Source organism: Aspergillus alliaceus, assembly GCF_009176365.1.
Source record: "Aspergillus alliaceus strain CBS 536.65 unplaced genomic scaffold BDW43scaffold_5, whole genome shotgun sequence".
Taxonomy (NCBI): domain Eukaryota; kingdom Fungi; phylum Ascomycota; class Eurotiomycetes; order Eurotiales; family Aspergillaceae; genus Aspergillus; species Aspergillus alliaceus.
Genome location: NW_022474688.1, coordinates 460,708 through 484,867, shown reverse-complemented (window position 1 = coordinate 484,867; position 24,160 = coordinate 460,708). Strand labels below are relative to the sequence as shown.

At 47.8% G+C, this 24,160-nt stretch overlaps 10 protein-coding genes across 10 annotated transcripts; 2 read left to right on the top strand and 8 right to left on the bottom strand.

The window, feature by feature from the left end:
• Nucleotides 1-109: 109 nt before the first annotated feature.
• Nucleotides 110-605, bottom strand: BDW43DRAFT_263798 (uncharacterized protein). Its single transcript, XM_032040600.1, is given in 2 exon segments — nt 110-130; nt 144-605. The coding sequence occupies 1 exon segment, from the start codon at nt 548-550 to the stop codon at nt 359-361; it is 192 nt and encodes a 63-aa protein (XP_031904456.1). The 5' UTR covers nt 551-605; the 3' UTR covers nt 110-130; nt 144-358.
• A 1,912-nt stretch (nt 606-2,517) lies between these two features.
• BDW43DRAFT_297317 (electron transfer flavoprotein subunit beta/FixA family protein) lies at nt 2,518-4,450 on the bottom strand (the record flags this gene model as incomplete). The annotated part of the gene is made up of 4 exons (XM_032044366.1): nt 2,518-2,551; nt 3,471-3,549; nt 3,611-4,259; nt 4,397-4,450. 4 exons carry the CDS (start codon nt 4,448-4,450, stop codon nt 2,518-2,520), a joined length of 816 nt encoding a protein of 271 aa, XP_031904455.1.
• A 459-nt stretch (nt 4,451-4,909) lies between these two features.
• tah18 (NAPDH-dependent diflavin reductase) lies at nt 4,910-7,020 on the bottom strand (the record flags this gene model as incomplete). Its single annotated transcript, XM_032046183.1, has 4 exons — nt 4,910-6,404; nt 6,465-6,563; nt 6,616-6,791; nt 6,862-7,020. The coding sequence occupies 4 exons, from the start codon at nt 7,018-7,020 to the stop codon at nt 4,910-4,912; spliced, it is 1,929 nt and encodes a 642-aa protein (XP_031904454.1).
• A 619-nt stretch (nt 7,021-7,639) lies between these two features.
• BDW43DRAFT_307135 (dual specificity protein phosphatase family protein) lies at nt 7,640-8,314 on the bottom strand (the record flags this gene model as incomplete). The annotated part of the gene is made up of 1 exon (XM_032046182.1): nt 7,640-8,314. The coding sequence occupies one exon, from the start codon at nt 8,312-8,314 to the stop codon at nt 7,640-7,642; it is 675 nt and encodes a 224-aa protein (XP_031904453.1).
• A 1,134-nt stretch (nt 8,315-9,448) lies between these two features.
• BDW43DRAFT_263789 (DNA-directed RNA polymerase III subunit C31) lies at nt 9,449-10,987 on the bottom strand. The gene is made up of 3 exons (XM_032040599.1): nt 10,802-10,987; nt 10,441-10,687; nt 9,449-10,292 (listed from the first exon to the last, which is right to left on the bottom strand). Exons 1-3 carry the CDS (start codon nt 10,907-10,909, stop codon nt 9,907-9,909), a joined length of 741 nt encoding a protein of 246 aa, XP_031904452.1. The 5' UTR covers nt 10,910-10,987; the 3' UTR covers nt 9,449-9,906.
• Nucleotides 10,988-11,161: 174 nt separating this feature from the next.
• On the bottom strand, nt 11,162-13,304 carry BDW43DRAFT_263788 (uncharacterized protein). The gene has a single exon (XM_032040598.1). The coding sequence runs from the start codon at nt 13,254-13,256 to the stop codon at nt 11,301-11,303; it is 1,956 nt and encodes a 651-aa protein (XP_031904451.1). The 5' UTR covers nt 13,257-13,304; the 3' UTR covers nt 11,162-11,300.
• Nucleotides 13,305-13,498: 194 nt separating this feature from the next.
• On the top strand, nt 13,499-14,802 carry BDW43DRAFT_321932 (COP9 signalosome complex subunit 6; the record flags this gene model as incomplete). The annotated part of the gene is made up of 3 exons (XM_032049449.1): nt 13,499-13,769; nt 13,834-14,316; nt 14,369-14,802. The coding sequence occupies 3 exons, from the start codon at nt 13,499-13,501 to the stop codon at nt 14,800-14,802; spliced, it is 1,188 nt and encodes a 395-aa protein (XP_031904450.1).
• A 151-nt stretch (nt 14,803-14,953) lies between these two features.
• Nucleotides 14,954-17,451, bottom strand: BDW43DRAFT_180481 (OSTA/TMEM184 family protein). Its single transcript, XM_032038863.1, has 6 exons — nt 17,238-17,451; nt 17,025-17,175; nt 16,627-16,924; nt 16,422-16,547; nt 16,219-16,368; nt 14,954-16,163 (listed from the first exon to the last, which is right to left on the bottom strand). The coding sequence occupies exons 1-6, from the start codon at nt 17,278-17,280 to the stop codon at nt 15,306-15,308; spliced, it is 1,626 nt and encodes a 541-aa protein (XP_031904449.1). The 5' UTR covers nt 17,281-17,451; the 3' UTR covers nt 14,954-15,305.
• Nucleotides 17,452-18,060: 609 nt separating this feature from the next.
• On the bottom strand, nt 18,061-20,195 carry BDW43DRAFT_263781 (SAP domain protein). The gene has a single exon (XM_032040597.1). The coding sequence runs from the start codon at nt 20,102-20,104 to the stop codon at nt 18,224-18,226; it is 1,881 nt and encodes a 626-aa protein (XP_031904448.1). The 5' UTR covers nt 20,105-20,195; the 3' UTR covers nt 18,061-18,223.
• A 774-nt stretch (nt 20,196-20,969) lies between these two features.
• Nucleotides 20,970-23,664, top strand: BDW43DRAFT_297311 (phosphoenolpyruvate phosphomutase-domain-containing protein; the record flags this gene model as incomplete). Its single annotated transcript, XM_032044365.1, has 6 exons — nt 20,970-21,793; nt 21,970-21,971; nt 22,129-22,359; nt 22,419-22,705; nt 22,768-23,344; nt 23,417-23,664. 6 exons carry the CDS (start codon nt 20,970-20,972, stop codon nt 23,662-23,664), a joined length of 2,169 nt encoding a protein of 722 aa, XP_031904447.1.
• Between the last annotated feature and the right edge of the window lie 496 nt (nt 23,665-24,160).

The following is a 24,160-nucleotide window of genomic DNA, read 5'->3' as shown; positions in this document are numbered from 1 at the left end:
TAGATTCTTCGAGAAGAAAGGGGATCCAGGTAGCTTGTTTGTTAGATAAATAATAAATGGAAGTGGTGGGAGTAGTCGTGATAATTATTATATTTCAAAGAAATGGTTTTTTTTTTTTAAAAAAAAAAAAAAAAAAAAAAAAAAATTCTTTAAAAAGGAGGATTGGGCATTAATTAAATGAATTCAAATAGTAGGAACCTCCCACGATGAATCTGTAACCAAAGCCAGCAAGATAATGCTGGTTCGGAGTGAGCATCGTTCAAATAAGAGTCAATGCGAGTGGCGCCAGTGGCTTGGAGCTGAGAGGGATGAGAAGCGAAGAAATCCGGATGGATGGGAGCGGAATGGATAAGAATGCTTAGTAGATATATTGGACAGAACAAAAGAAAGAATCTTGGAACAGGTCCAGGAACCGGCGTACAGAAACAGTACTAGGGAAATGTCCCTTAAAGCAAAACAAATCAAAATACCCAAAAATGAAGCCGATAGATGGCAGAGCCCAAGGAAGAAAAAGGAAAAGGAAAGAGAGTGGACTGAAGCATGTCATCATCGACTTGACCTCAACCTGCGTAACGTCGTCATCACTTGATAAGCAGAGATCGATCCGATGTGGAGTTAGTTAAATTAGAAAAAATATTAAAGGGAAAAAAAAATTTAACGTAGATTTATTGGCAAAATTACTAGTCCACTTCAAAGTTAACAACATGATTGGATGGAGCCCCGATCGATTAATGGACATTTAGCCCTATAATTTCCGTCGATCAATGCCTTTGTCGTATTGCGATCTTTTCCTGGGCATTTTTCTTTCTATGTTGCTTACATACACACATACATTCATTACCTACATGGACACTAGGTATGTATGAATGGATTAATGTTGGTCTGTCTGTATGTATCTATGGATGTGCTGTACTCTCTGTCTTAATCTCCCCTCTGTAACACGGCCCAGCTCCATCCTCATTAAAGGAACCAAACAATGACGCCAGGCTGCAAATTTCCGTCCCGATTAGTATTGCTAATCGAGGAAGTATAATACCCAAGGCATCCATCCGTCCACTTCCGTACCAATATTCCTACCTGAAATACGACATAATGCACCCAAATTTTTTTTTAAGGCAAACCCTCCGCCCAATTGGTTCTTAACGAGAGCATGGAAATTTTCTAGAAAGAAATAAAACCCTTCAAACCAATGGTGATATCCCTACATTCACATGAGAGACACCCCATGGGAGAAAGAGAGAGACACACACACAAAGATAGCATGAAAGGAGCCGATCGCTCAGGCGATAAATATGACAGCTCCAATTCTTTCTCTTCATCCCTTTCAGCCCCCAGCCACACCCTGAAGTTTTAGATTTGGTCTCCTGTCTTCTCCCTTTCCGCTCGTCAATTCTCCGGGGCTCATGAAGCCCTAGCCAAGGGATTTGCCTTCAAACCTTCCTGATTCCACCACCGTTTCATGACAGGTCTGATTGAAATTCCATGGAAGGGATGCAGTAGTCGTTTCGATAGTTTCGGGGATTTTTTTTTTTTTTCGAAATTCTTTTTTATCAACGATCTTTTTTGTTGTTGTTGTTTTCGTTTTGTTTTGTTTGGAAGGGTCTCTTGTTTTCTTTTTTCCTTCCCAAAACTGGATCAGGGCTAATGGTGCAGTGCGTACAACCCCGTCTACAGCCATGATCTGGGGTCTGAAGCAGGTTATCGGTTGCTAGTGAGGTTATTGCTTTTTTTTTTTCTACTATCAGGGAGATATCCCGGTCTTCCATGAGGGTGATCCATCCACCTGAGCTCGAATCCTTCCGGAAAAGGAAATACTCAGATCGTCGCCAGTGTCCCGGGATCCGACCGACTACCCTAGTATACGCTTGTTGGGAACTTGGGAGACGCATGACTGGTGTTGATTCTCCACATAGCGCCGTCAGAGATTGACATGAATAGTTCTGAGTGACAGCACCTTACTAACTGTTCGTGGTATGGTTAGTGTGTATAGTTGGGGTTAGGTAGTCCCTAGTATGTGTTTGTTATAGTAGTAAGCAGTAGTGCATACTTTCTCTATACATCACTTGGACAGAACCCATACTATCACTTTCCCAGTGTACACCTAATCTGTTTCTTTTCTTTTTTTCTCTTTCCAAGAGTCCCACTTTGCTTCACTCTCTGATCTAGAAATAGAAAAAAATTTGTTACATCCTGATTCAGGGCTGGACATTGTCCGCCTCTTCGTTTGTGAGAATCTATCTGGAGATGACCAGTCATGAACCTCATCCATATCAGAACTTCTCTCTCTGCATCACGTGTAGCAAGAACACATTCACTCCGTCACGAACCTCACAAGACCCACTGAGATTGATGAGGTCCACTGACTTAGCCTCCTGTTCATCGCCCCGCCCTAATTAGACTGTGTATCTGAAAGATCATAGGGACGCTCCACAAGGGCTCATCTCATGTGCCTCGACCGATAAACTTAAGTAATAAGTGTGTAATCTGCCAGGCAACTTAACCAATCTGCTCAGAATACTACCGGACGTGCCGTGCCGTAATCAAGCCTCTGCTATACCCCGGAAAGCATAGATCTCCTGTGTAGTCCAAAGTAGGTAATTGAGTCGACAGCTAGTTTAGCCTTGACTAGCCTAAGGTTCCTCTTTTCTTTTCTTTCCTTTCTTTGCTTTTTCCCCAACTTCCCCCTGATAAATTGAAGATCGTCTGATTAAGTTCATTATTATTTGTTGGCATTTTATCCAGTACCAAATAGACTCGATTAGTCGATTCCAAAATCGTGCACTGTCTTCTTTTATCCACCTCGGTCTATTTCTAGGAGGCAAATGCCAAAAAAAGATTCTTTAGATACGATTGAGTAGCAAATCTGGCCCCCGAAAGTGCCGTGACACTAGTGCTTGCACCCATATGGCACTAAGACCTGTCAGTCACCAACTATCTAAAGATAGAGATTGAATCCCTGGACACTTTCCCATCAACCCACTCAAGATATCGTCACGATACGAAATAGACGATAGAGTTTCGATTATTCTATTCATTGAAATCCCCACGAGACTTTTTATCAACGCCACCCATGCTTGGCTATAAGTTCGCATTACCCGCGATCTGATGTATCATTTCCCAGAATAATCGGGTTCCTTTGGATGTATCGATTCAACGAGACTATACTTGAGTTCATTCCATTCTGTTGAAAAAAACTTAAACTAGTTTGCCGCTAGAAAGGGTCTGGAATTTGTTGGCGAGGTCTATCCTGGGTTTCAGGATTGTCTAGTTATTTGTTGGTGGTGACTAAATCACGAGGCCAACCTATCTAGGATATTTCCCCCCTGAACTGATCAATGCAGTAGTTGATTCCGACACGTCAGGAACTATATTTGAGGGAGAAATGAACAAAGAGGTTATGGGAGTCTACTGGCTAGTAGACCAAGTCTAAGTAATCATAAACATACACTATACGATCTCTCCGGGCTCACAGAGCGCCCAGCTCCTTCAGCTTTCCGATCAGTCCATCGACATCCTCAACCTTACCGCCACCCTGGCGAGCCGGGGGTTCTGCACACAGTTAGAAACACATTCGACCGAACCCAATCAGTAAAAGGAAAAGATATCTTACCAGTAACCTTCAGCGTCTTCAACCGCTTCTTATCCTCGACCCCAAAATCCGCTAATGTCTTCTTCTCCAACGGCTTCTTCTTCGCCTTCATAATGTTCGGCAGAGTAGCATACCTCGGCTCATTGAGCCGCAAATCGGTAGTAATAACTAGAGGCAGCTTAGCCTTCAGAGTCTCAATACCACCATCAACCTCATGCGTGATCTCCACAGTCCCCTGCTCATCCTTAACGTCCACCTTGCTAGCCTGCGTCGCCTGAGGCCAGCCCAACAGCCCAGCGAGCATCTGACCAGTCTGACCCTGGTCGCCATCAATAGCCTGCTTCCCGAGCAGCACCAGGTTAATATTCTCCTTCTTGACCACCTCCTTCAGCATCTTCGCCACGGTAAGAGGCTCCAGGCCCCCATCGTTGGAATCGGGGACGTCGACGTGGAAGGCGCGGTCGGCACCCATGGCCATGGCCGTGCGGAGGGTATCGGCGCACTTAGCTCCGCCGGCGGAGAGAGCGAGGATGTTGTCAACTTTTAGGGGACCCTTGCGCTCGCGCAGACGGACGGCCTCCTCGATGGAGAGTTCATCGAATGGGTTGAGCGAGTGCTTGACACCCGCTGTTTCGACGCCGGTCTGGGCCTTGTTGATACGGGGCTTGATCTAAATTTTTTTTTTCAAATCGCCCGATTAGAATTGAACATGTTGGGGCTCGTTTGCAGCGGCGATGTTGAGCGGGTGCAGGCATGTTCGACGGAAGTGACTCTTTCACCGAAGACGGAGGAAGAACAAAAACTCACCGCGTAGTCGATCACCCGCTTGACGGGTACCAAGATGCGCAAACCACTGGCCATTATGGGCGATACTGTGACGGTTTCTTTCAATCTGTTAAGCCAATGGAGGGCTAGGGGCTTTTTTTGGGAAGTAAAAAGCGAGGTATTTGGGAGAGGGTGTGAGTGAGGACCGATGCGTCGGAGCAAGATCCGGGGCAGTTGCAGGTGACTTTCAAGGCGGAGTGAAGGTAAAGCTGCGGTTGCGCCGATGCGGCCCGAGACTCTCAACCATTTCCGCTTCAACCCCTCCGCTTCCAACCGAGGTTACGGCGACATGCTTTATGGCTGTTTGCTATGTGTAAATGTATATGAGTCAGTGGAGGCGGGGATGATGTTTTGTACTGTAGATTTGCTCAATTTGTTTTATTTTTCGTTATACATGTGTCTATACCGTTCATTTCATCGTGTCCTTGAGGCTTATTCACACACACTCTCTCTCTCTCAGACATTCATGTCCATAGCATGTGATTCTTACCTCTATTACCAGGTCTCCTGCTTGTACCGCCCTGACTTCTCCATACCAAGCAAGTACTCTTCGGCCTCTTCTCTGCTGAAGCGTCCGCCTTCCCTTTCCCCACCATTCTGGAATGCTTCGACCAGGGCCTCCCGGACAGCTTGCGGCATCCGCCCTGACGAACCACATACATACACCGATCCAGACATGTTATGCAAGAGTCTAAAGAAGAACCCAAGGTTGTCTCGGATAACGTCCTGTACATAAACCTTTTGTTTCTGGTCCCTGGAAAACGCCGCTAAGACCTCTAACTTAACCAGCTTACTCAACTGCTGCCATTCCTCGTCAAAGAAGAAATCTGCATCCCGATTGCGGCCCCCAAAGAGAAGAATGGTAGGTCCAATAGAAGGCTCAGCCCCGCCATTTTCTTCCTTATAAGCCTTGACTAAGGCAGCTTTCTCCCAGATCATAGACCGTAACGGTGCGACTCCTGTGCCGGGGCCAACCAGCACCGTTGGCCCAGTCAGTTGACCCAAGGAAGAATTCAGGCCTCCGCGCTGCAGATGTACCTTCAAGGTGCTCCCCGGTTGAAGCACCGAGATGTACTTTGTGCAGACACCCTCTCTGATCCTCTTGATTATTGTTTTATATTTCACGATGGCGATCAATAGTTCGAACTTTGCTCCGCCTTCGGGTGTCCTCTTCAGCTCTCCCCCACTGGCAATGCTGAATTGCCGCCCTCGGAGGATGGGAAAGACCGAAGTCGCATGTTGCCATGGGATCTTTACCGTATCAAACTCATGTAGTACCTCAAGGATGCTACGTCTCGGCCGCGAAGTGTAATCCCAGAGCTCATCCAAGAATTCGGGGTTGGTAAATTCGAGAAGGCGTTCCTTCTGCATCTCATCGTCAGTGTAGTGGGCAATCTCCGAGAAGAACTTTCGCCGAGGGATCGCTCGGATGTCTAGGTAGTCCATAATAAGCGCGCGTAGCGTCAGCTTTGGATATGACTCGAGGCTCAGGATCGGCGGCAACGGTAGGTCTTCAGCGGGGTGCTGAGTATCGGCAGGGACCAACGAGACCAATTGATCGGCCTGGTCTTCCCAGCCCATCATCTGGATCAGGGCATGAACATCTTCGGCGAAGTTCTTGGGCATGATAGAGATCATGTCGCCAGGAACGTAAGCGACGGAATCAGAAACCGTCAAAGATACATGTCGTACATCTTGCCAGTGCTTTGGTGGAGTCACACGCTTATTTTGAGTAAGTGTTGCAGTCAAGGTATCGGGAATTGGTCGGAGATCATGCTCAAGTCGTGACTTCGAATTCTCGACCGAAGTACGCTGTCCCTGCGTCCTAGGTTTAATCTTCGGTGACAGGCTTCCATCCTGTAGTTGTAGAACCCATTTCGGGGGCAGTTGAACATCTTCCGGTATCGGATGCTGGCCTTCAGGAAGAGGGTATGTGTCCAGTAAGTGCTTGCGGAAATCGGTTATCCAAGGAATAAACGTCCCTTCAAGTCTAAAAGATCATCAATAAATATTACGGACAGGACCGTAGGGAAGTAAAAAGGTCACGAACCCTTCGGGATGCTGTTGATCGGCCTCCCCGCTAAGATATGCTTCACTTGCGCCCAACTGAACCAATCTCTTACACAGCTTGCGCGAAGCCCAATTGAATCTTGAGAATAATTAGAACCCCAAAATTAAACCCCAAGCCATGCACAACTCACTTAGGATAAGAACTATCCCCTAGCCCAAACGACGTAAACCTAACCCCCTCCAAAAATGTCGACGAAAGCCTCTTCAAAAGCAAAGATCTCCAGAACGTCCGCGCATTCGCAGGCAGATCCCCCTGCCCCGTCGTCGAGAGAGCAAATATAACAATAGTATACGAGCTCAATGTCTCCTAGGTTAGTACACCACAATTAGCATAGATACTATAGGACCGCCAATGGCTACCGAGCAGGGGACCATACCGGCTTGATATGGTTCATCTCCGAGACCTGAGTCATGAAGTGTAGGCGTTCGGCCAGAGCCCCCAGTTCTTCGGCCACCTCTTGGGCATTGCCGGTTTCCGATCCATATAGGACGAGAGCGGACCTTTTAGGCGGCCTTGGAGACGGACTCTCGCTCATTATGCAGGTGCTTTTACCGCGCTGCTCGTTATATATGGAGGGTTTGATAACCCCTCCATTTTTGCGTTTTCGCCGACGTGGGACGGAATGACGTCAGGCCGAAGTCGCTGCATAATTTACCACTATGTGCGGATTATGTAATAATGCCTCTTAAGTTATTGCATAGTTATGCAATCACTGTCCTGCGTGATGTTACTTACTCTACTCCGTGCCGCCTCTTAGATGGCTCGGTTACTCGCTAACTTCCTTGGCAAGGAGCCCTGTTCATATTGAGATGCACATCATGACTCTAATAAGGCCAATTGCCGTATTCTTCGGTGATTAACCTGGAGGCCTAGGCTACCATAGCACAGCACTGCGACAAAGACTTTCCGCCAGTGACGACGATGTCGTTCTAAGTTCGTTTTGTGCCGAGCTTAGTCTATGTATAAGCGTTATGATTATAATAAAAGAGCTAACACATAGAAGACTAAATTAAATTAACTATCTAAGTCAGAAAGCAGCAAATCATTGATACAACAGAAACTTCGTTTCCAACGAACCAATGATTCAAGGTCAAACTATATTATTCAAGTCAGAGATCTTTATGGAGCCCCATCAGAAATGATGAACAGCTCCATCACCCTCCAAAAGCAAGATCGATATAATAGGGCCATGGTCCATTAAGCCTTGAGCTTATCAACTCCTTGCGCTTGTCCAGATATTCTTGGTACGGAGGTTTGGCGGTCATCTTCTCAGCATCCTCCCATACTTCATATTTCACCTTTTCCCAGATATCCAGTTGTTCCATAAAGGCAACACTCGGCTTGACTTTGCGTTTCTCTTGCACTAGTTTCAAAACGTCATTCAGAGACATCTGATGCTTACGCATAAGGTAAGCAACAACGATAGTTCCAGATCGTGAGATGCCTTTCCCGCAATGCACCAAGATACCACCACGTTGAGTATGTTCAACATTTTCACTCGACTCTGAGGTTGTCGATGACAGGTGTGGCTGTACTGATGCTAGCATTCTATCGATGAAGTCACAGGCATCACTCATATGCTGGAGGAGATCCTGTACCGATGTGTCCACGCACGCAATAAACAAATGTCTCTCTTCTGGGATGATCTCTCTGTACGCTTTTGATGCCCAGTAGCAGGACCGGACGCTTTCGAGAGAGACAATAGCGGAGATGCCGTTGTCGCGAAGTGTTTTTAGATCATGGGAACTTCCTGCGTTCCCAATGAACAGTCCAGGCTCGATCTCTGATATGGATGGGGTTAGCGAGTTTGCGGCCTTTCTCGCCTGCATCTTGTTGGTCTGATAGGAGGAAGTAGAAAGGGCTTCGGTTCGATGAGATTAGTCTGGTGAACAAAGGATGTAGATGCACGCCTTCATCATGGGCACAGACATGTGAGCGTTTCTAAGCAAACAATGAAGAAAGTTGACAGTGATTGCCTTTACTTATAATAACTGACGGGGGCAGTTATATTCCGTTCCGGAGTTCACTATTCACTTTCATTAGAAACCCCGACCTATTCGGACTGCTCCTAACCTAGACACGGCATGAACCGCCAGGCCTGGAACCTGCTGCACTGTAACCTATCCTAAAGGTAGGCAAACTTTACTCTCACAGTGCAACGTACCAATAATTTCGGTTGGAGGTAGACATATGCCAGGCTCTGGCCTGTTGATTATCATCGACATCAATTCAACACGTTAGTGAGACCTATATTTGCCCAGCTCCAGCTCATTATTAAGCAATATTGGCCTCCAAATAAAAACAACTCTCTAGCCAGACTAATATCCAAAGACCTAAAGTTTCCTAGACATCCTCGTGGGCATCTGGGTGCAGTTAATGCTTCAAACCAGTTTACACTGTCGAGCTTGTACACAACAGAATTAAACGCTATGTTGCACGACTGTCGGTGGTGACCACCTACTCGAACTCGAACATGAAAACTCTCCCTTTCCAGAGATCAAAGCACGCGAGATTGTGATTCTCTTTTTCCCTTTGGGCACGTTACTTGATTTCTTCTTCCTAGTCTATCCTTTTTCAAAGGTAGAAAAAGTAAAACCATTTCAAGCTGCAGTCATACAGCCATTACCACTGGTGTGAAGTACGAGTCAGGCTTCGACCCTGTGCAATCAACTCTCCTGCTCGTTCATGAGACTAGTTCTCGGACTTCAATTCAATGGCCCAACCCATTTGGAACCACGAGTTTTAATTTGATACTGTACGGCGAGATCTGCAAACCATATTGAAATTTATTTCGAGGTCTTTGCTATCATTTGGGACGCGAGTTCAGCCGACTCAAGATTCCCACTATGTCGGCCTTGATGGACATACACTGTTCATCCTCACTCAAGTGAGATAGGGGATAATGTCTTATGAGCTATGGACAGAGATTTCCCCAACAATTGTCCTAAATATTGAAGTGTTACATAAAGGGACCTTCTTCAACGTACTTCGCATCAAATACAGTCCTTCACTAGCAGTCAGCAAACCCAGCATGAACAACGCTATCAAAGTATCAGTACATATATGAAGCTATATTGCCGACGGACATGACATCTTCAGGTCTTTAAATGACACAGTAGCCATGTCCATCTGCATGGTACGTGGAGAAAAAGTAAACCTGCAGACCGGACAGCTACAGTAACGACATGAATAGAACATATATTGGCGTTCAGTGGTATAGACGAAGAGACCAGCCATGCCCTATCCCTATCTGTAAGAACCCTATCTACAACCATTCCGTATCAAAACAAACCCGGCCTCAAAAGTATACAAACCCGCTCCACCATGCAAATGCACACGTATAAAAGCACCGCTTATAAAATAAGACACAAATTCAGAAGGAGAAAAAGGGGTATCTCAAAAACCAAGAGCGAGAGCCCGCTTAATACGTATCCTCGTCCCCACCACCACCACCGCCATCCCCAAACCCATCATCTCCATACTCATCATCTCCACCATCAAAGTACTGCTCAGCATTATAATCACCTCCCATCTCATCATCATCATCCTCAAAGTCATCATCAATAATCTCTTCCTCCTCCTGCTCATCCTCAGGCTCCAGCAGATCTTCATTCTCACCGCCTTCCTCCTCCTCATCCCCCGTCTTCCGCCTCTTCCCAATATCTTCCTCCTCATCCTCTTCATCCTCAAACCCCCGCTTAAGCGGCCCGCGCACCATCCGCGCCACATACCCATCAACAGCCGTCCCAGGCTTATAACTAGGCTGAATAACCTCCCAAAGATCATCGCGCGGGAAAAACTTCATAACTATTCAATCTCCATAAGCATCACTCCACTCCCCTTTTCCCCCAAACCCAAACACCACAACCACAGCCACAATCATAACCAACATCCAAGGTAAAAACAAAGAAAAAGAGAAAGAAAAAAAAAACTAAAAATAAATAAATAAACTCACCATAAGGCCTTCCACTCAACTTTGGAATCCCCCTCTTCTTCTTCTGGTACTTCCCTGAGTAAGAAGGCATTCCGTGAAACGGGTCGAAATTCTGCCGAGCAGCGGCCGTACGTTTCAAACCCGAAACGCCCGTATCAAGCACGGAGTAATAGGGACCATCGTGGAATTGTTCGCGGAGGGAACGGTAGAGATCGACTTGGGCTTGTTCGCGCGCGTTTAAGGGTTTTGCGGTGGGGACTGTGTATTTCTGGGAATATGAGAATTGGATGTATGAGTTCATATTCACTTTCACGTTCAAGTGCAAGTTTAAGGGTTTGGGGGGGGGGGGGTTGTTAATTCAGTTGCGCGAGACCAAACGTACAGGGTAGAGGGGGGTGGGTGCTGTGTCTGCTTCGCCGGTTGGGTCATTGTCCCAGGAGAATTCTGCGCCGGGCAGCTTTCTGCCTTTTTTGGCTCCGAAGCGGGACATGGAATGGGTGGATGGGAAAGGGGTGTTTAATTTAGGATGGGCGTGGAATTGGATATAGTGAGTCAAGGAAGGTTGTCTCTACGACGGCAGAAAAAGGTGAGGAGGCATAATATGGGATTTATTGCTTGGAAAAAAAAGTTATAGCGGAGGTTTGGCTCACCGCCTTCGGAGATATGTCGAAAGAGGAAATCAGGGCTCTACGGGTCATAACCCTATTATTGGGGAATAATTAAGGAATAAATCCTGAGAGTAGGGTAGTACAACATGTATTATAATCTTCTCATGGACAAGTTTTGGTGCGGTCACGAGAAAAAGAGAACCTTCCAGCGCGCTGACGTATTGATAACGTTCTGGTATTGTATCGCTCACAAGGACATTGAATTCATGCATTTCATAGACCAACAGTCTCAATGAGGCTTCCGCTCTGCGTTACAGGTCCCCATGGTCCTTCGTTTACCCTTTGCTGTAGGGTACGAAGAATATCCTCAAATCCTTCCATTTGAGCACCCGTGTTCTTGAGGCGAGCGTGCAGGGCCACTAGCACCTCGTACTTCGCTGTCGCGACTTTCCAAACTGCATTCTGTGAATCGCCCGCACCGCCTCCGACAAACTCAGCATATGAGCGAGGTGCTTTAAACAGATAAGGTAGCAGGACCGTCAAAGCCGGTGGAGTAAGGGCAGCCCAGGCACCTGACGAAGGTAGGACTCCTTGAGAGGCTGGGGACAAACTACCCAAACCCTGCTCAGAGGGAAGTTGGTACCGCCTAGTGCCTGGAACAGGAGAATTCAATTCAACCGATACTTTCTCCCAGTTCGCTGTGATGATAGATCTCATGAATGAGATGGCTGCTAGAGAGACATCCTTCATGGCTAAGATGTCAGCTGCGGCGACGACGTCGGTCCAGAAAGTGCTGTGCTGGTTCAAGTACAAAAAGTAAAGTATACGAGCCGCCGCTGCTTCTTTATGCCAGTCCGTAGCTGTCTGGCCAGACGTATTGAGCTCCATCGTATCGGCAAGGTCATGTTTCGGTGGCCCGTGAAGGATCTTGCTCAATGTGTCCAACGCCTCCTTGTTGGGAGGGCTTGTGGGTAGAGAAAGAACAGGATTCAACCCTTGTTTGGTGGCTTCAACAAGTAACACTCGTGGAATAGAGGAAAGCACATTGAGTTGGCCACTTGGGACAGGCCCATGCGCCCACTGCGCAGACGAAATTGTTACCGACGCAGATATCCGCGATAGTATTCGGTCTTGTAGGCTTGGCGGCATCTGTAGAAAATGATTAGGGTACAACTCCGCATACTGTGCAACGTAAGCCATGATAGGACCACAGAGGTAATTCAGATCCACGGGATCTAGCTTCGACTCATCCAGATAGTAACTCAAAAGGCAAGAATGTAGATTGTGCGAAATAAGGAAATCAAGCGCAGGAGAAGAGAAGGTAGACCCCGCCTGCACAAAGGATCGAGCAATGAGTCCTGGGGCTTGAATCGCCAATAGGTCATGGAAGAAGTTCAACAAGGTCATATGCATTAGAACATCATTTTGGTCGACCATTTCGCAGGCTGCGAAATGTAGAAGGCTGCTACTGTTGTATTTAGACTCAATCTCGGGTATTTGTGAGCTTGAGATAATGTCCCAACGCAAATTACCAGCCTTCGTAAGAAAGCTCATCAGCCGGCCTTGCGATACGGTTCTCTCGCGCCTTGGCAAGCTTCCTGGGCTGTTATCGGTAAGACTGCACAAGGAGAACAGGCGTCCGTAAACGTCTTTATCGGTAAAGACTCTCCTCCAGACAAGACCCTGTCCTCCACTGGCCTCATGCCTTTCATTGAGGCCTTCCCCATTCTCTAGTGGGCTTGTTAGGTCAACTTCTAGTAGGGCCCAGATGGCATCAAAAGCAGCCTGGGCAACAGCTGTCGAAGAAGTCGTCAGCCAGAGTTCCACCAATGAAGCAACCAGCCCGGAGTCACCAGCAACTATGGCCGCGTCGCTAGGTGTCTGTCCGGCTTTGCTGAGTAGAGCTAGGGCTAGTAAATTGATGGGTGGCGATGGTGCCTTGAAGCCGGCAATAAAGTCGATAGGAGGGTCGACAGAACGGAGATCAGTGAAGCTAGTGAATGCGGTAGCCTTGATAGCAAGTGTAGTGATAGGAGTGGGATCCTCCTGGAGCACAGGAAACAGCTGTGAGATCATCGGCAAGAGAGTTGCCGGGACACTGCTATCCGTGCTCTCTGTAAGCTGCAGCTTCAGCTTATCAATGAGGGGAATATCTAGGCGGGTGGAGGGGTCGCTTTGGACTTGTTGAAGGTGAAGTACAACCTCATTATACATTGATGGGATTGCCATCTTGTCTGAAATATCTCCCTCAGTAGCCACCTTCTCACAGCTGATGAGTCGACACTAGTAGAAAATGGTTGCTCAAGAGACGATTCATTTACCCTTTGTGATAGTGGGGAAGCGCGATGCAAACACGACAAACAGCCATCATAGCTCCGCACTCTCCATACACTCAAACAAGTCAACACCCAACAGCCTATCTAAACTATCTACAATATCGGTTCCTGAACACCTCCACAGCGATTCCTAAGATGTCGGATCAATTAAGTTCTCTCGTATCCCAAAAGTCGTCTGACTCGGGCCTCCATATCCAACTGCACCCTTTGATCCTCCTCACAATCTCCGACCACATTACCAGGCATGCCGCACGGTCGCAGAGAGGACCCATTCTCGGAGCTCTACTCGGCCAACAGAACGGACGTGAGATAACACTAGAGCATGCATTCGAATGTATTGTGGAAGAAGGACCAAACGGCGACCCTCAACTACCAAACGAATGGTTTAACGAAAGAGTCAAACAATGTAAGAAATCAATCTACGTTACTCTCCATCTTTATTTACTCCAGCTGACAATCATTTGTCGCAGTCAAGGATGTACACAAAGCCCCTGCGCTTGATCTTGTTGGGTGGTGGTCAACGGCTCCCCCATCCGGTCCAAACATAACTCATCTCCCGATTCATCGCCAAATCCTCCAAGACTACAACGAATCCGCAGTGTTTCTCGCATTCCATCCATCTCAGGTGGAGGGCGCGTCGGCAAACGGTGGTAAACTACCACTAACGATCTATGAGAGCGTCTACGAGGGCGATAATGCCGCCGAAAGCGAGAAAACGATGCAGGTGGACGGCGAAGAACAGTCACTGAGCATACGATTCCGGGAGCTGCCATATTTTGTGGAAACCGGGCAGGCCGAAATGATAGGCATCGATACTGTTGCTAGAAGTGCGAGAAACGCGGCTGTTGATGGCCCGACTACACTCTCTTCTGGTCAAAGTGCACTGAATAAGAAAGACAATAGTAAAGAACAGTCGACAGATTCTACCGTGCTGTCACCGGAGGAAGAAGAATGTGAGTCATTCCCATGCTCACTGCCAACGTACAGTCACTAACATCCTTGCAGTAATCGCCAGCCTCAACACCCGACTAAATGCGATCCGGACCCTAGAAACCCGGATCTCGCTGATAAAATCATATGTCGCCAGTATATCCCCAGCATCTGAAGGCAGTAATGAACAGAAGGCAACAACATCAACAGCGACTCTATCTCTTCCGATTCTCCGAAACATCAACTCCCTCCTCTCACACTTATCTCTCCTCAACCCACAAGAGCAAAGCGCCTTCTCAGCCGAAGTTCTCGCCCAGAGCAACGATGTTCACCTAGTCGCGCTCCTCGGCCAACTAAGCAATAGTATCAATACTATGCGGGAACTAGGAAAGAGGACCGCTATTCTCAATAGCATAAGGAGAAGTAACGTCTCTCGAAAGACACAAATGGCCATGCAAAGTCGATTCGAGGAAGAGTTCTTCGCCCGTGATGGTCTTGCGCAGGGGTGAGTGGCTAGTATGGAATTGGTCGAGTTTGTTGGCCTTTTTGGGCCCTATGACGGTTATTTATCTATCCCTGGGTGGTTTATAGTGGCGTTTGGTCATATTAGAGCAGTTAATCATGAGACATGAATACAAAATCTCACGAGCTTTTTTCTTTTTTTGCTCCCCTAGCTATCATCTCAAGATTTAGAGATCTAGCAGTCACTATTACCAATTTCACTAGGCTCCTTCCTTATGTACAGTATAAAAGGGGTTTCTAAGCTATAATCATGTACAATTGAAGCTAGGATCCAAAGAGTATGTAGAAGGGCCATGGCCTCGAAACCTCGTCCCATGGCCATGTAGAAAAGAAGAAGAAAAAGAAGCATAAAACAGGGTATTTGAACATAAAGCAGGTCATGCATGAAATCAACGCCAGCCATGTGACTTCATTACACATGACAAGAGATGAGAACAGAGTGCTCACGCTGGAACTCAGTTCCAGACTGCACTCAGAAGCGTACTGTCGGCTAGACATCACGGGCAGTCCTACTACCTGCATGCTCATTACCATGAGTAGAAGGGTAATATGACTCAGGCATAGGGATCGGCGGTTGTTCTTGTAGGGTATCTAGTGGATATGGGGCGTTGTGATGAGTTGTCGGGCTGGTGTGGTGGTATTCAGAGTCCGAATCGGAATGGGGACGAATGTAAGGGTTGTTGAACGCGTTCTCATATGGCGAGTATGGACGTGGTGAGTGGGTCGCTGGATCCAGTAGGGCCGAGCTGCTCAGTCGATGATGAGACGGATAGTAGCGCCCATTCTCAATATCGTCGTAAGGTGGTGGATTCATTCCCAGATCGTTTTCGGGTCGCGAAGTAGGGTTGGGCTGCGCATTCGAAAGTAGATCCTCCCCTTCGTCGTCAGGGGAATAGCGCCCGGGTCGTCCACCAGTCATCGTCGTACCTGCACCTTGGTAGGCTGTCACGTTGGCGCCATTAGTACCAGCCGCGTTAAGGTCAATGGCCTCATTCGCAGTTCGATAACTGGGATCTAGCATTCGCTTCTTGCGACCAACGAAGAGCCAGCGCACACTACGGCTTACAGCCTTTACGAGGTCCCATGGGTTGAGACAATCGACAATGGCCTTCAAGCCCCAGCGACCGCCTTGATAGGTTGCTTTGCCGTTTCCGTAGAAATCGGTTACCTCAACTGTTGTATTTCCGATCGAATATGGCTTCCAAGGGAACGCCCATAGGTGCAAGACGGCAAAGATGGCCATCTCAATGGTGATAAGCAAGTTGGGGAGTCCGACCTTGAGATCCTGTCTTGCGATCTGTTTTGTGGATTTGATAGCTCCAATGGAGAGTAGAAAATTTATACCTATCTGTGTATAGGATTAAGCATTGTGGATGAGGACCTAGGACAGGGACTGCACTCACGCTTTGCCAAAAACAGAGGAAAATCACAAGCTTAATCGAAAGGATCTTCAAAAAGGGGCTGTACTGGCTAATATCGTCTTTGATTTGGACATAGAATTGCACCAGACAGTACATTGCAATGGTGACGGCGATACACTCAATGGCCACAACCTGTTACCTTCGATTAGCTTGTATGTAGCGGCCCCCTGATTCGCGAATCGTACCCAGATATGAGAAAATGCCGGGTTGTAGGATGCCTCGCAGTAGACGTCGAAGTGCTGCGAAATGACCGCAACGATAGTCATGAGTACACGCAATAGACAGTACTGAAAGACGGAGACCCAGATGATCTAAAAACGACAGTCTGGTTAATATGGATGGCCGTATTTAGAGAAATTAATGTCCATATCAACATAGTCGGCGCCTTACATTAAACCAAGTTAATCCGCTTCGTGGAGTCCTCCAAATCCCGTGTTGTCCTCCGCAGCATCTTGACAACCAGGTCAGTGGCCAGACCCATGGTTTTGGTTCAATTCCGCGAAAATATTCCTTCTGACTTCGCAAGTCCGGCGCAATGTAGTGGCAGAGAAGAGCGAAAAAGGCCGATATTGTGAACGATTCGTAACAATCGCCCATGACGGAGAAGTAAACCGACTTTTGGTAGAAGAAGATGCTGAGCCATGCGACTAGGGAATAAACCGGAACCATGAGGAGGATTCGAATTATGCTGAGACACAGAAGCGACGCTGTTAGTTACCAGATTATATCTACGCGAAAGACAGGGGGAGCTAGGGCGAAGGAGGGGGAAAGCTAGAAAGGGCGCATACTGTCGTTGCTCGATGGGTTTGCTGTAATGCGTGGCATGGCACATAATCAGGTAAAAGGAAACTCCTGCTGCAATGAGCGCAAACACCCCACCGACAATCTCACAGAGATGGTGAAAGGTAATGCCGCCATCCCACAAGTCGATCTCTTCGACTGCGGTCCGAATCCCCGTCAGCAGGTCATTTTTGTAAGGGGGTCGGGAGTTAGAAGCGTACTCTTCTTTTCTTCCAGTGTTGAATTACACACTGGCCAGCCCATATTCGCGCCAAGTATTGAGACCTGTAATAGTCGAACACAGGCCTCTGTCGGGTGGGAAAGTAGAGAATGGTGTGAGAGAAGGATCGGAGTCTAAGAATACTTTTGAGATGTTTATCCGACCAGACGGTCTCTATCTTATCCGCCGTCGGTCTTGTCCCGAAGCGGTCGATCAACCCCTGGGAACCACTGATACTCGTGTTTCACCGCGTCAAAGGGAGTCAACTGGCTGAACCAGGCAATGATTGCGTACGGACGGCGTAGGGGATAATTTGTTTTGAATGTCTGCATCGGAGGTTTGGCAGTGAGTAGAAAGAGCCACTCACGTGTTGAACAAAGGAGAAATTCATTTCATGGCAGGACCGGCAGCGGATATATCATGATGGAGCCAGACATAAAGAGAGAATGGAACTCTCCGCAAGGCTGATAACCTGGGCTCGCCGAAAATAGTGCCCTTTTTTCTGGCTTCAAATATTAAAGGTTGCATTCTATGTCTGTGGAGCCAACATAGTGGCGGTGTCATTTATTTTTATTCCTTCAAGCTTGCGCTGCGCCTCACGCCCAACCGACAACAACCTCCAATCATAAAATATGCACAAGAAACGCTAAGCTTTGCTTAAGCCTTGATGACTAAAGGCCATAAGACTCCCAAATAAGCAAAACCATGAAGATCAAACTTGTCAAATCTATATAAATCTAGATATAGATATAGATTTAGATTTAGATTTAGATTTGTACCGAGAAGGCAAGGCGAAAGGCACTACAATAGACATTCATGATATTCTTTAATATACATACATCCCTAAAGTGCCCCATCCGGCTTTTGTTTTGTCGGCCAAATATACTGTACACATCATAACCCTAGAGAAGATCCCAGGTCAAAAAGAAATGGTACCATAGCGCGATCAAGTAAACCCCAAATATTTAATTATAGCATGCATCACCCTTAAAAACGGCCTTTTCTATCTCCCCTCCATGAATCCCCAAAGCCACCCCGGCCTCGGCCGCGGCCTCCTCGTCGCCGATTCCGACCGGGGAATTCAGGGCCATTATCCACGAATAAGTCTCCGTCCTCGAAGGTAATCCGGCGAGTTTCGTCTCCGCCTGGACGGGGATACGATCCCTTCCGCAAAAGGTCGTCGAAGCGGTCTAGCCGTCGATCCGCCACGTCACGAGGGGCAGGAAGATAGTACAGCTTAGGCTTAGCGGTAGTGGACTTGAATAGTTCATCCAGAGGCTTGAACCCTTGCCCAGGTCGAGGGCTGGGCTCCGGCCAGGAGGCACCACTGGGACGTCGGTCCTGCTTCTCCATGTCCGCTCGTGGACCCAAAGGTGGAGGACGAGAAAAATCACTTGCCGCTGAACCACGGGGTTGACGAGTTCCAGCATTCTTTAAATCAATTTCCTCCAAGACTGCCTCAACCCCATCGTCTGTTCGATCGTACTTCACCTCCCAGCGCACTGGAGGGCCGCCACGTGGGCGGGAATTTTCTTCCATATCAACCCATTCCTGCAGTTTATGCTCAGGGATAAAGTCCACAAACAAAGTTTTGCGGTTGCGTTCGTTAGGCCAAACGGTGTTATGAAGCGCAGCACGGGCACGAGAGGCAGCTGTGATATTTGTGAAACTGACAAAGCAATGCGTCTTAATAGAGTCCAAGTAGAAATTGACAACCACGTCGGGATCGGGCGAAGCTCCAGGAGGGGATGCTATATTGATAAGGTGGTTTTTAAGTGCAGCCGGTTGGAGCGGACGCATGAGGCCGTCCACGTACAGAGCTGTTGTCGCGACATGCAAAGCTGGCTCAACGTTCACATCTTCCGCTACTGTGTCAGCAGGGGGAGACGCAGGGCGGGTCTGTTCGGACTCGCCGCCTGTAAAAAGGCCTTTAAAGCGAACGTCTTGTTTTGGTGCAGCGCTCTTCTTTGGTCGCGAGGTATCGGAACTATCTGGCTGGGGCGAGTCATCACGAGGCATGTCAGCCTTTTCATCGGATTGGTTATCATCAACGTGTTCTTTGAATGCTTCTTGCGGAACTGAGGCAGCTTCGTCGTGTTTCGCGTGCTCGTCAATGTCCATCGCACCTGTGTCCTCAGGCAAGAGAACCTTAGGGGCTTCTTCTGGAAGCTTCGCCTTCTTGTTCGCAATCGCCTCTGCTGTGGGAACAGGACTCTGGCTACGGCGCTTCCGTTTTCGAGAGTCCTCGAAGAGCTCCTCAGGAGGGAGTGGTGTGGATAATCCAGTATTCAATTCCGAGGGGGGAGGAGCAGCTGGTGCTTCCTTTTCAGTATGCTCAGGGTGATCTGTGCCCTCTGCTCTCGCAGGTGTAGGTTGCTGCGCTTCCATATCTCCGGGAGCCAGCTCAACCGGATGTGCAGAAGTCCCAGGTTCAGGCCGAGCTTCTGTTTGTTCTGCCGGCTCCGACGCTGGCGTTTGTTGCTGCTTCTCCTCAGTGGTCGTGTCGCCAATCTGTGTTACATTCAGAGGCTGCTGTCCGGCTTGCGCTTCGCCAATATCGGTGCTCGGGGCTTCTTCATTCTGTTGTTGTTCCTGCACTGGTTTCTTGGTCTTCTGGTCGTGTGACTCTACTTCAGCGTCCGCGATAGGCGACGTAGGTTGCTTCTCCTCGACAGGTTGCGACTCCTCAACAGCATCCTGTGTTACGGTGGGCTCTTCATTCAGCGTTGAATTCTCCTCGGCCCTCGCATCTTCCTCCACGAGTTTGTCAATAAATTGCTGTTTCACTCTGAGGCCGGTTTGCGCGATGCCGCGCCGCTTCAGTTCCGCCTTCAGTTCAGTCACTTTCCATGATAAGTAATCAGTCATGATTACGGGGATCGCGCGCTGTTAGAGAAAAGGGGCGCATGCAAGAAAGCACGTAAGAAATATTCAGGGGGCGGATATGGGGGTCGTCAGGGCCATAGTAGTAGATAAGTAGAAATGCGATGCCCCTGCGGTCGGACTTGAACCCGACTTTCAAAGCTTTGGCGGAATGATGTCGTGCGCTAACCAAATACGGATTAATGCCATCAATGATCATCTGGTTTCGGTCTAGCGTGTTCCGATATCAACTCACCTCAAATGGTAGTACTTTAGCACAGAGTATGTCCATGGGTCACTATGTACATACCAAATGAATTGATTATTTGACTAGGTTTGTTTGTGGATAAAATTCAAGGCAACTAAGCATGAGCAGATCTTTTCTTCAGCTAAGGCCTGTTCGTTGAGTTCTTTTCAGCTTTTTGTTTCTCCAGGCGGATTGGTTTGCCTTTTGTGTCGAATACTAATAAAAATAAATATAAATATATTTCGAGCAGAATCACAGTTCTCCGTATCGCAACGTGCCTGTCTTAGTTAACTTTTCTATCACTTTGAAATCTGTCATTATACTAATAATTCAACATAGTAAGATGTTAGTCAAACATCATAAAAGGCCATGGTTGGATCCTAGTACATACTTCCTCAGGGGGTGCTACTGGTTACTGTATACGAAACCCACTTCACTCTGAGTGGTCAATTTGAGAGCAACAATCCTCGTATAATACTCAACTACTTTGACAATGACTCAACCCATCTATAATAAATCAACATATCCTCTTTTTGCTCTTCTCTACTATCTCCATCAGACAAAATTCCCGAAACCGTCAAATTCATTTTTTTTTATTAGATTACCAGTACTACCTGACCAGCCATGGCAATCAGAACCGCCCAAAACAACCAAGCAATTCACTTCCGCAGCCTCCACACCCCAGGGAAACCAATACTCCTCACCAATGTATACGACGCAGCAACAGCATCTCTGATAGCAAGCCATCCCTCTACAAAAGCAATCGCAACAGCAAGTTACGCCATCGCAGCCTCACAAGGCATCTCCGATGACGCTCTGACACTACCACGGAACCTAGCTGCCGTGCGGTCCATCGCAGCTGTCTTAAAGTCCAGCGATATCTCTGATACCGAAAAATTGGCTGGAACAGTCACTAAATTTCCCCTGACCGTCGACGTGCAAGACGGATATGCAGATGTCGCCGAGACGATCAAGGAAGTCATCAATCTGGGAGCAGTAGGCTGCAATATCGAAGATCTAGATGCCACCGGCCAGCTACGGCCTTTATCGGAGGCTGTGGCACGGATTGAGCTGGCGGTCCGGACGGCGACGGAGCTCGGTGTTCCCGACTTTGTGATCAATGCGAGAACGGATGTCTTGGGTAGTAACCCTGGTGGGAAACCGGGATCTATTGAAGACGCTATTGAGAGGGGCAAGGCTTATCTGAGGGCTGGTGCTTGCACTGTGTTTGTGTGGGGAGGGGCAGGTGGGAGGGGTGTGTCTAGGGAGGAGATTAAAGAATTGGTTGCTGCTTTCCAAGGGAAGCTGAATGTTAAGCTGGTGCTGCGGGATGGGTTTTTGACGGTGCCGGAGGTGAAAGAGCTGGGGGTTGCGAGGATTAGTCTGGGGCCTGAGTTGTATCGAGCTGCGATGAGCGGGTTTAAGGAAAAGGCTGACATGGTGTTGGCGTCTTATAGTTGAAAGTTTGTAGGAAATGTTAGTATTTCCTTCTGCTATTATAAGAATAGGCAACAATTACTCTACTTTAGAAACAGCGTAATAATAAGCAATTAACGCGTCAGCATATGAGACATCCCCGCATTACTAGCACGCTTTATTACTTAGTCGAGCACGCCTTGATTAGATGTTATCGTTATCATCGGGATTCGGAATTCGGATCTCACCCCGGAGTATGGAACGGGGAACTATAAATGGGGCAGCAACTACTACAGAAAGTATTCAGCTTCTCAATGAACAAACAAGAAAATGGGCCCACAACATCCTCTTCCCCCTTATCTTCCAGTTGATAACCCTACTCAGCCATTTTGGCGCACAGAACCACATCCGTTAGATGAATGTCGAAGCACAGAAGCTCTTCCAGAACAGAGCGATATAGTTATTGTAGGAGCAGGGTATTCTGGTGTTAGCATTGCATATCACCTTCTAAAGCATCTGGGCCAACACGATAAGCTTCACCCCGCTATTACGATTCTCGAAGCAAGACAGATTTGCTCGGGTGCAACTGGTCGGAATGGTAAATGGCTCAAATCATGAACCTGGACACAACAATTATTATACTGACTATCGCTCTAGGTGGCCATCTACGACCTGATTTGTATGATCGCATCCCAGCATATATCGAGAGACATGGAGTGGATGCTGCAGCCGAGGTAGCCAACTTTGAACTGAGCCATATAAAAGCATTCAAAGACCTTGCAGAAGAAAATATCGACTGTGATTTCAACATCACTCGTTGTGTGAACGTTTACTTGGATGAAGCGGCGGGAGAGCGGGCAAAGAAGAAATACGAAGCCCTAGTGTCGCGAGGTCTGGCATTTGCTGATGATGTACATTATACATCATCAAAGAACGCTGAAGGGGTACGAGCGGTTCCTGTTCTTACGCAATGAAGGCCACTGACTAACATATCTGTACTACACAGTTCTCTGGCGTCAAGGGTGCTAAGGCGTGCCTCTCGTATACATCGGGTACCTTATGGCCCTATAAGCTTATACTGGGTCTTCTTTCAAAGATCGCGGACTTGCCTGCCGTCAATGTGCAAACATTTACCCCCGTTACCTCCATATCATCTGATGACTCCGGCCATATTGTTAACACTCCGCGGGGATCAATCCGCACATCTAAGGTTGTCTATGCCTCGAATGCGTACACCTCCGCACTGTTACCTGAATATTCGGCCAATATAGTTCCATGTCGTGGAATATGTTGTCATATTGCCCTCCCAGAAGGCAAGACTGCGCCATTCTTGCCATATTCATACGCAATTGGCACGAAGACCGGTAAAAGCGGTGGCAGCTACCTGATCTCGAGGCCCGACGGAAGCATCATCGTCGGAGGTGCCCAGTATACTTTCATAGACCAAAAAGAGCAGTGGTATGGGGTGGTCGACGACAGTACGTTGATCGAGCCAACCAAGGATTATTACAACGACTTTATGCAGCGCACATTCAAAGGCTGGGAAGATAGCGGCGCCTACGTGAGGGAAATATGGACAGGGAGTAAGTGTTTCCAAGATGCGGGGGATTTGTCAGGATGGGCTCAGCACTGACTTCCTTCATCACCGGCAATAGTCATGGGATATTCATATGATACGAGCCCTCATGTGGGGGAAATCCCTGGTAGATCTGGGCAATACATTTGTGCTGGGTTTGACGGACACGGCATGCCTGTGATCTTCTTGGCCGCTAAAGGACTCGCGGATATGATTCATAATGGTAAGAGCTTCGAAGATGTGGGCTTACCTCGACTCTACAAGTCAACAATCGAGAGGATAACGAGTGCACGAGATGGACCAGAAGGAGGTGATATACTCAATTAGAATTGAGGCGAATATTTTGATCAGCCAGCATCAGATAGTGACGGGTTTCACACGTGGAATCTAGTCAGTACCGTGCATTGAAGTCTTCCAAATTCCAATATGAATGATCCTTTCAGTAAATAAATGTTAATGCCACGTCCGAGTGGCCACGGATGAAAGTCGATCGGCACGGAAAAACTGTAGCACCGCCGAGGTCGGGGAGTAAAGGGTTGCTCCCCGCACTCCCATTGGCTTCGAATGACGAAAAACGCACCTCTTGTGGGTCAGGCCGCAAGGAGTCATAGCCTGAGATTGGCAACCCCCTTCGGTTCCTTTTCCTTTCTCCTCTCTTATCTGTTATAAAACTCAAAAGTCCCATTGCTTGCAACTTCTCTTCTGCTTGCCGCTTATTGTGCTTCTTCTTCCTTTTTCCTCACCTAGACTGCTCAAAATGGCCACTGAAACTGGCAGTGCGCCTGCGACACTCCGTCAGTATACACCTATACCCCACATTTTA

Excerpts from the sequence above, each read along its gene's own strand:
- BDW43DRAFT_263788 (XM_032040598.1), bottom strand. The coding sequence starts at position 13,256 with ATGGCAATCCCATCAATGTATAATGAGGTTGTACTTCACCTTCAACAA.
- BDW43DRAFT_263798 (XM_032040600.1), bottom strand. The coding sequence starts at position 550 with ATGATGACATGCTTCAGTCCACTCTCTTTCCTTTTCCTTTTTCTTCCT.
- BDW43DRAFT_263781 (XM_032040597.1), bottom strand. The coding sequence starts at position 20,104 with ATGACTGATTACTTATCATGGAAAGTGACTGAACTGAAGGCGGAACTG.
- BDW43DRAFT_180481 (XM_032038863.1), bottom strand. The coding sequence starts at position 17,280 with ATGGGCTGGCCAGTGTGTAATTCAACACTGGAAGAAAAGAAGA. Across the intron at positions 16,925-17,024 it reads AAACCCATCGAGCAACGACA|CATAATTCGAATCCTCCTCA; the intron begins GTATGCGCCCTT and ends TCTGTGTCTCAG. Across the intron at positions 16,548-16,626 it reads GCGGATTAACTTGGTTTAAT|ATCATCTGGGTCTCCGTCTT; the intron begins GTAAGGCGCCGA and ends TGTCGTTTTTAG.
- BDW43DRAFT_263789 (XM_032040599.1), bottom strand. The coding sequence starts at position 10,909 with ATGTCCCGCTTCGGAGCCAAAAAAGGCAGAAAGCTGCCCGGCGCAGAA. Across the intron at positions 10,688-10,801 it reads CACCCACCCCCCTCTACCCT|AAATACACAGTCCCCACCGC; the intron begins GTACGTTTGGTC and ends TCATATTCCCAG. Across the intron at positions 10,293-10,440 it reads GTTGAGTGGAAGGCCTTATG|TTATGAAGTTTTTCCCGCGC; the intron begins GTGAGTTTATTT and ends GAGATTGAATAG.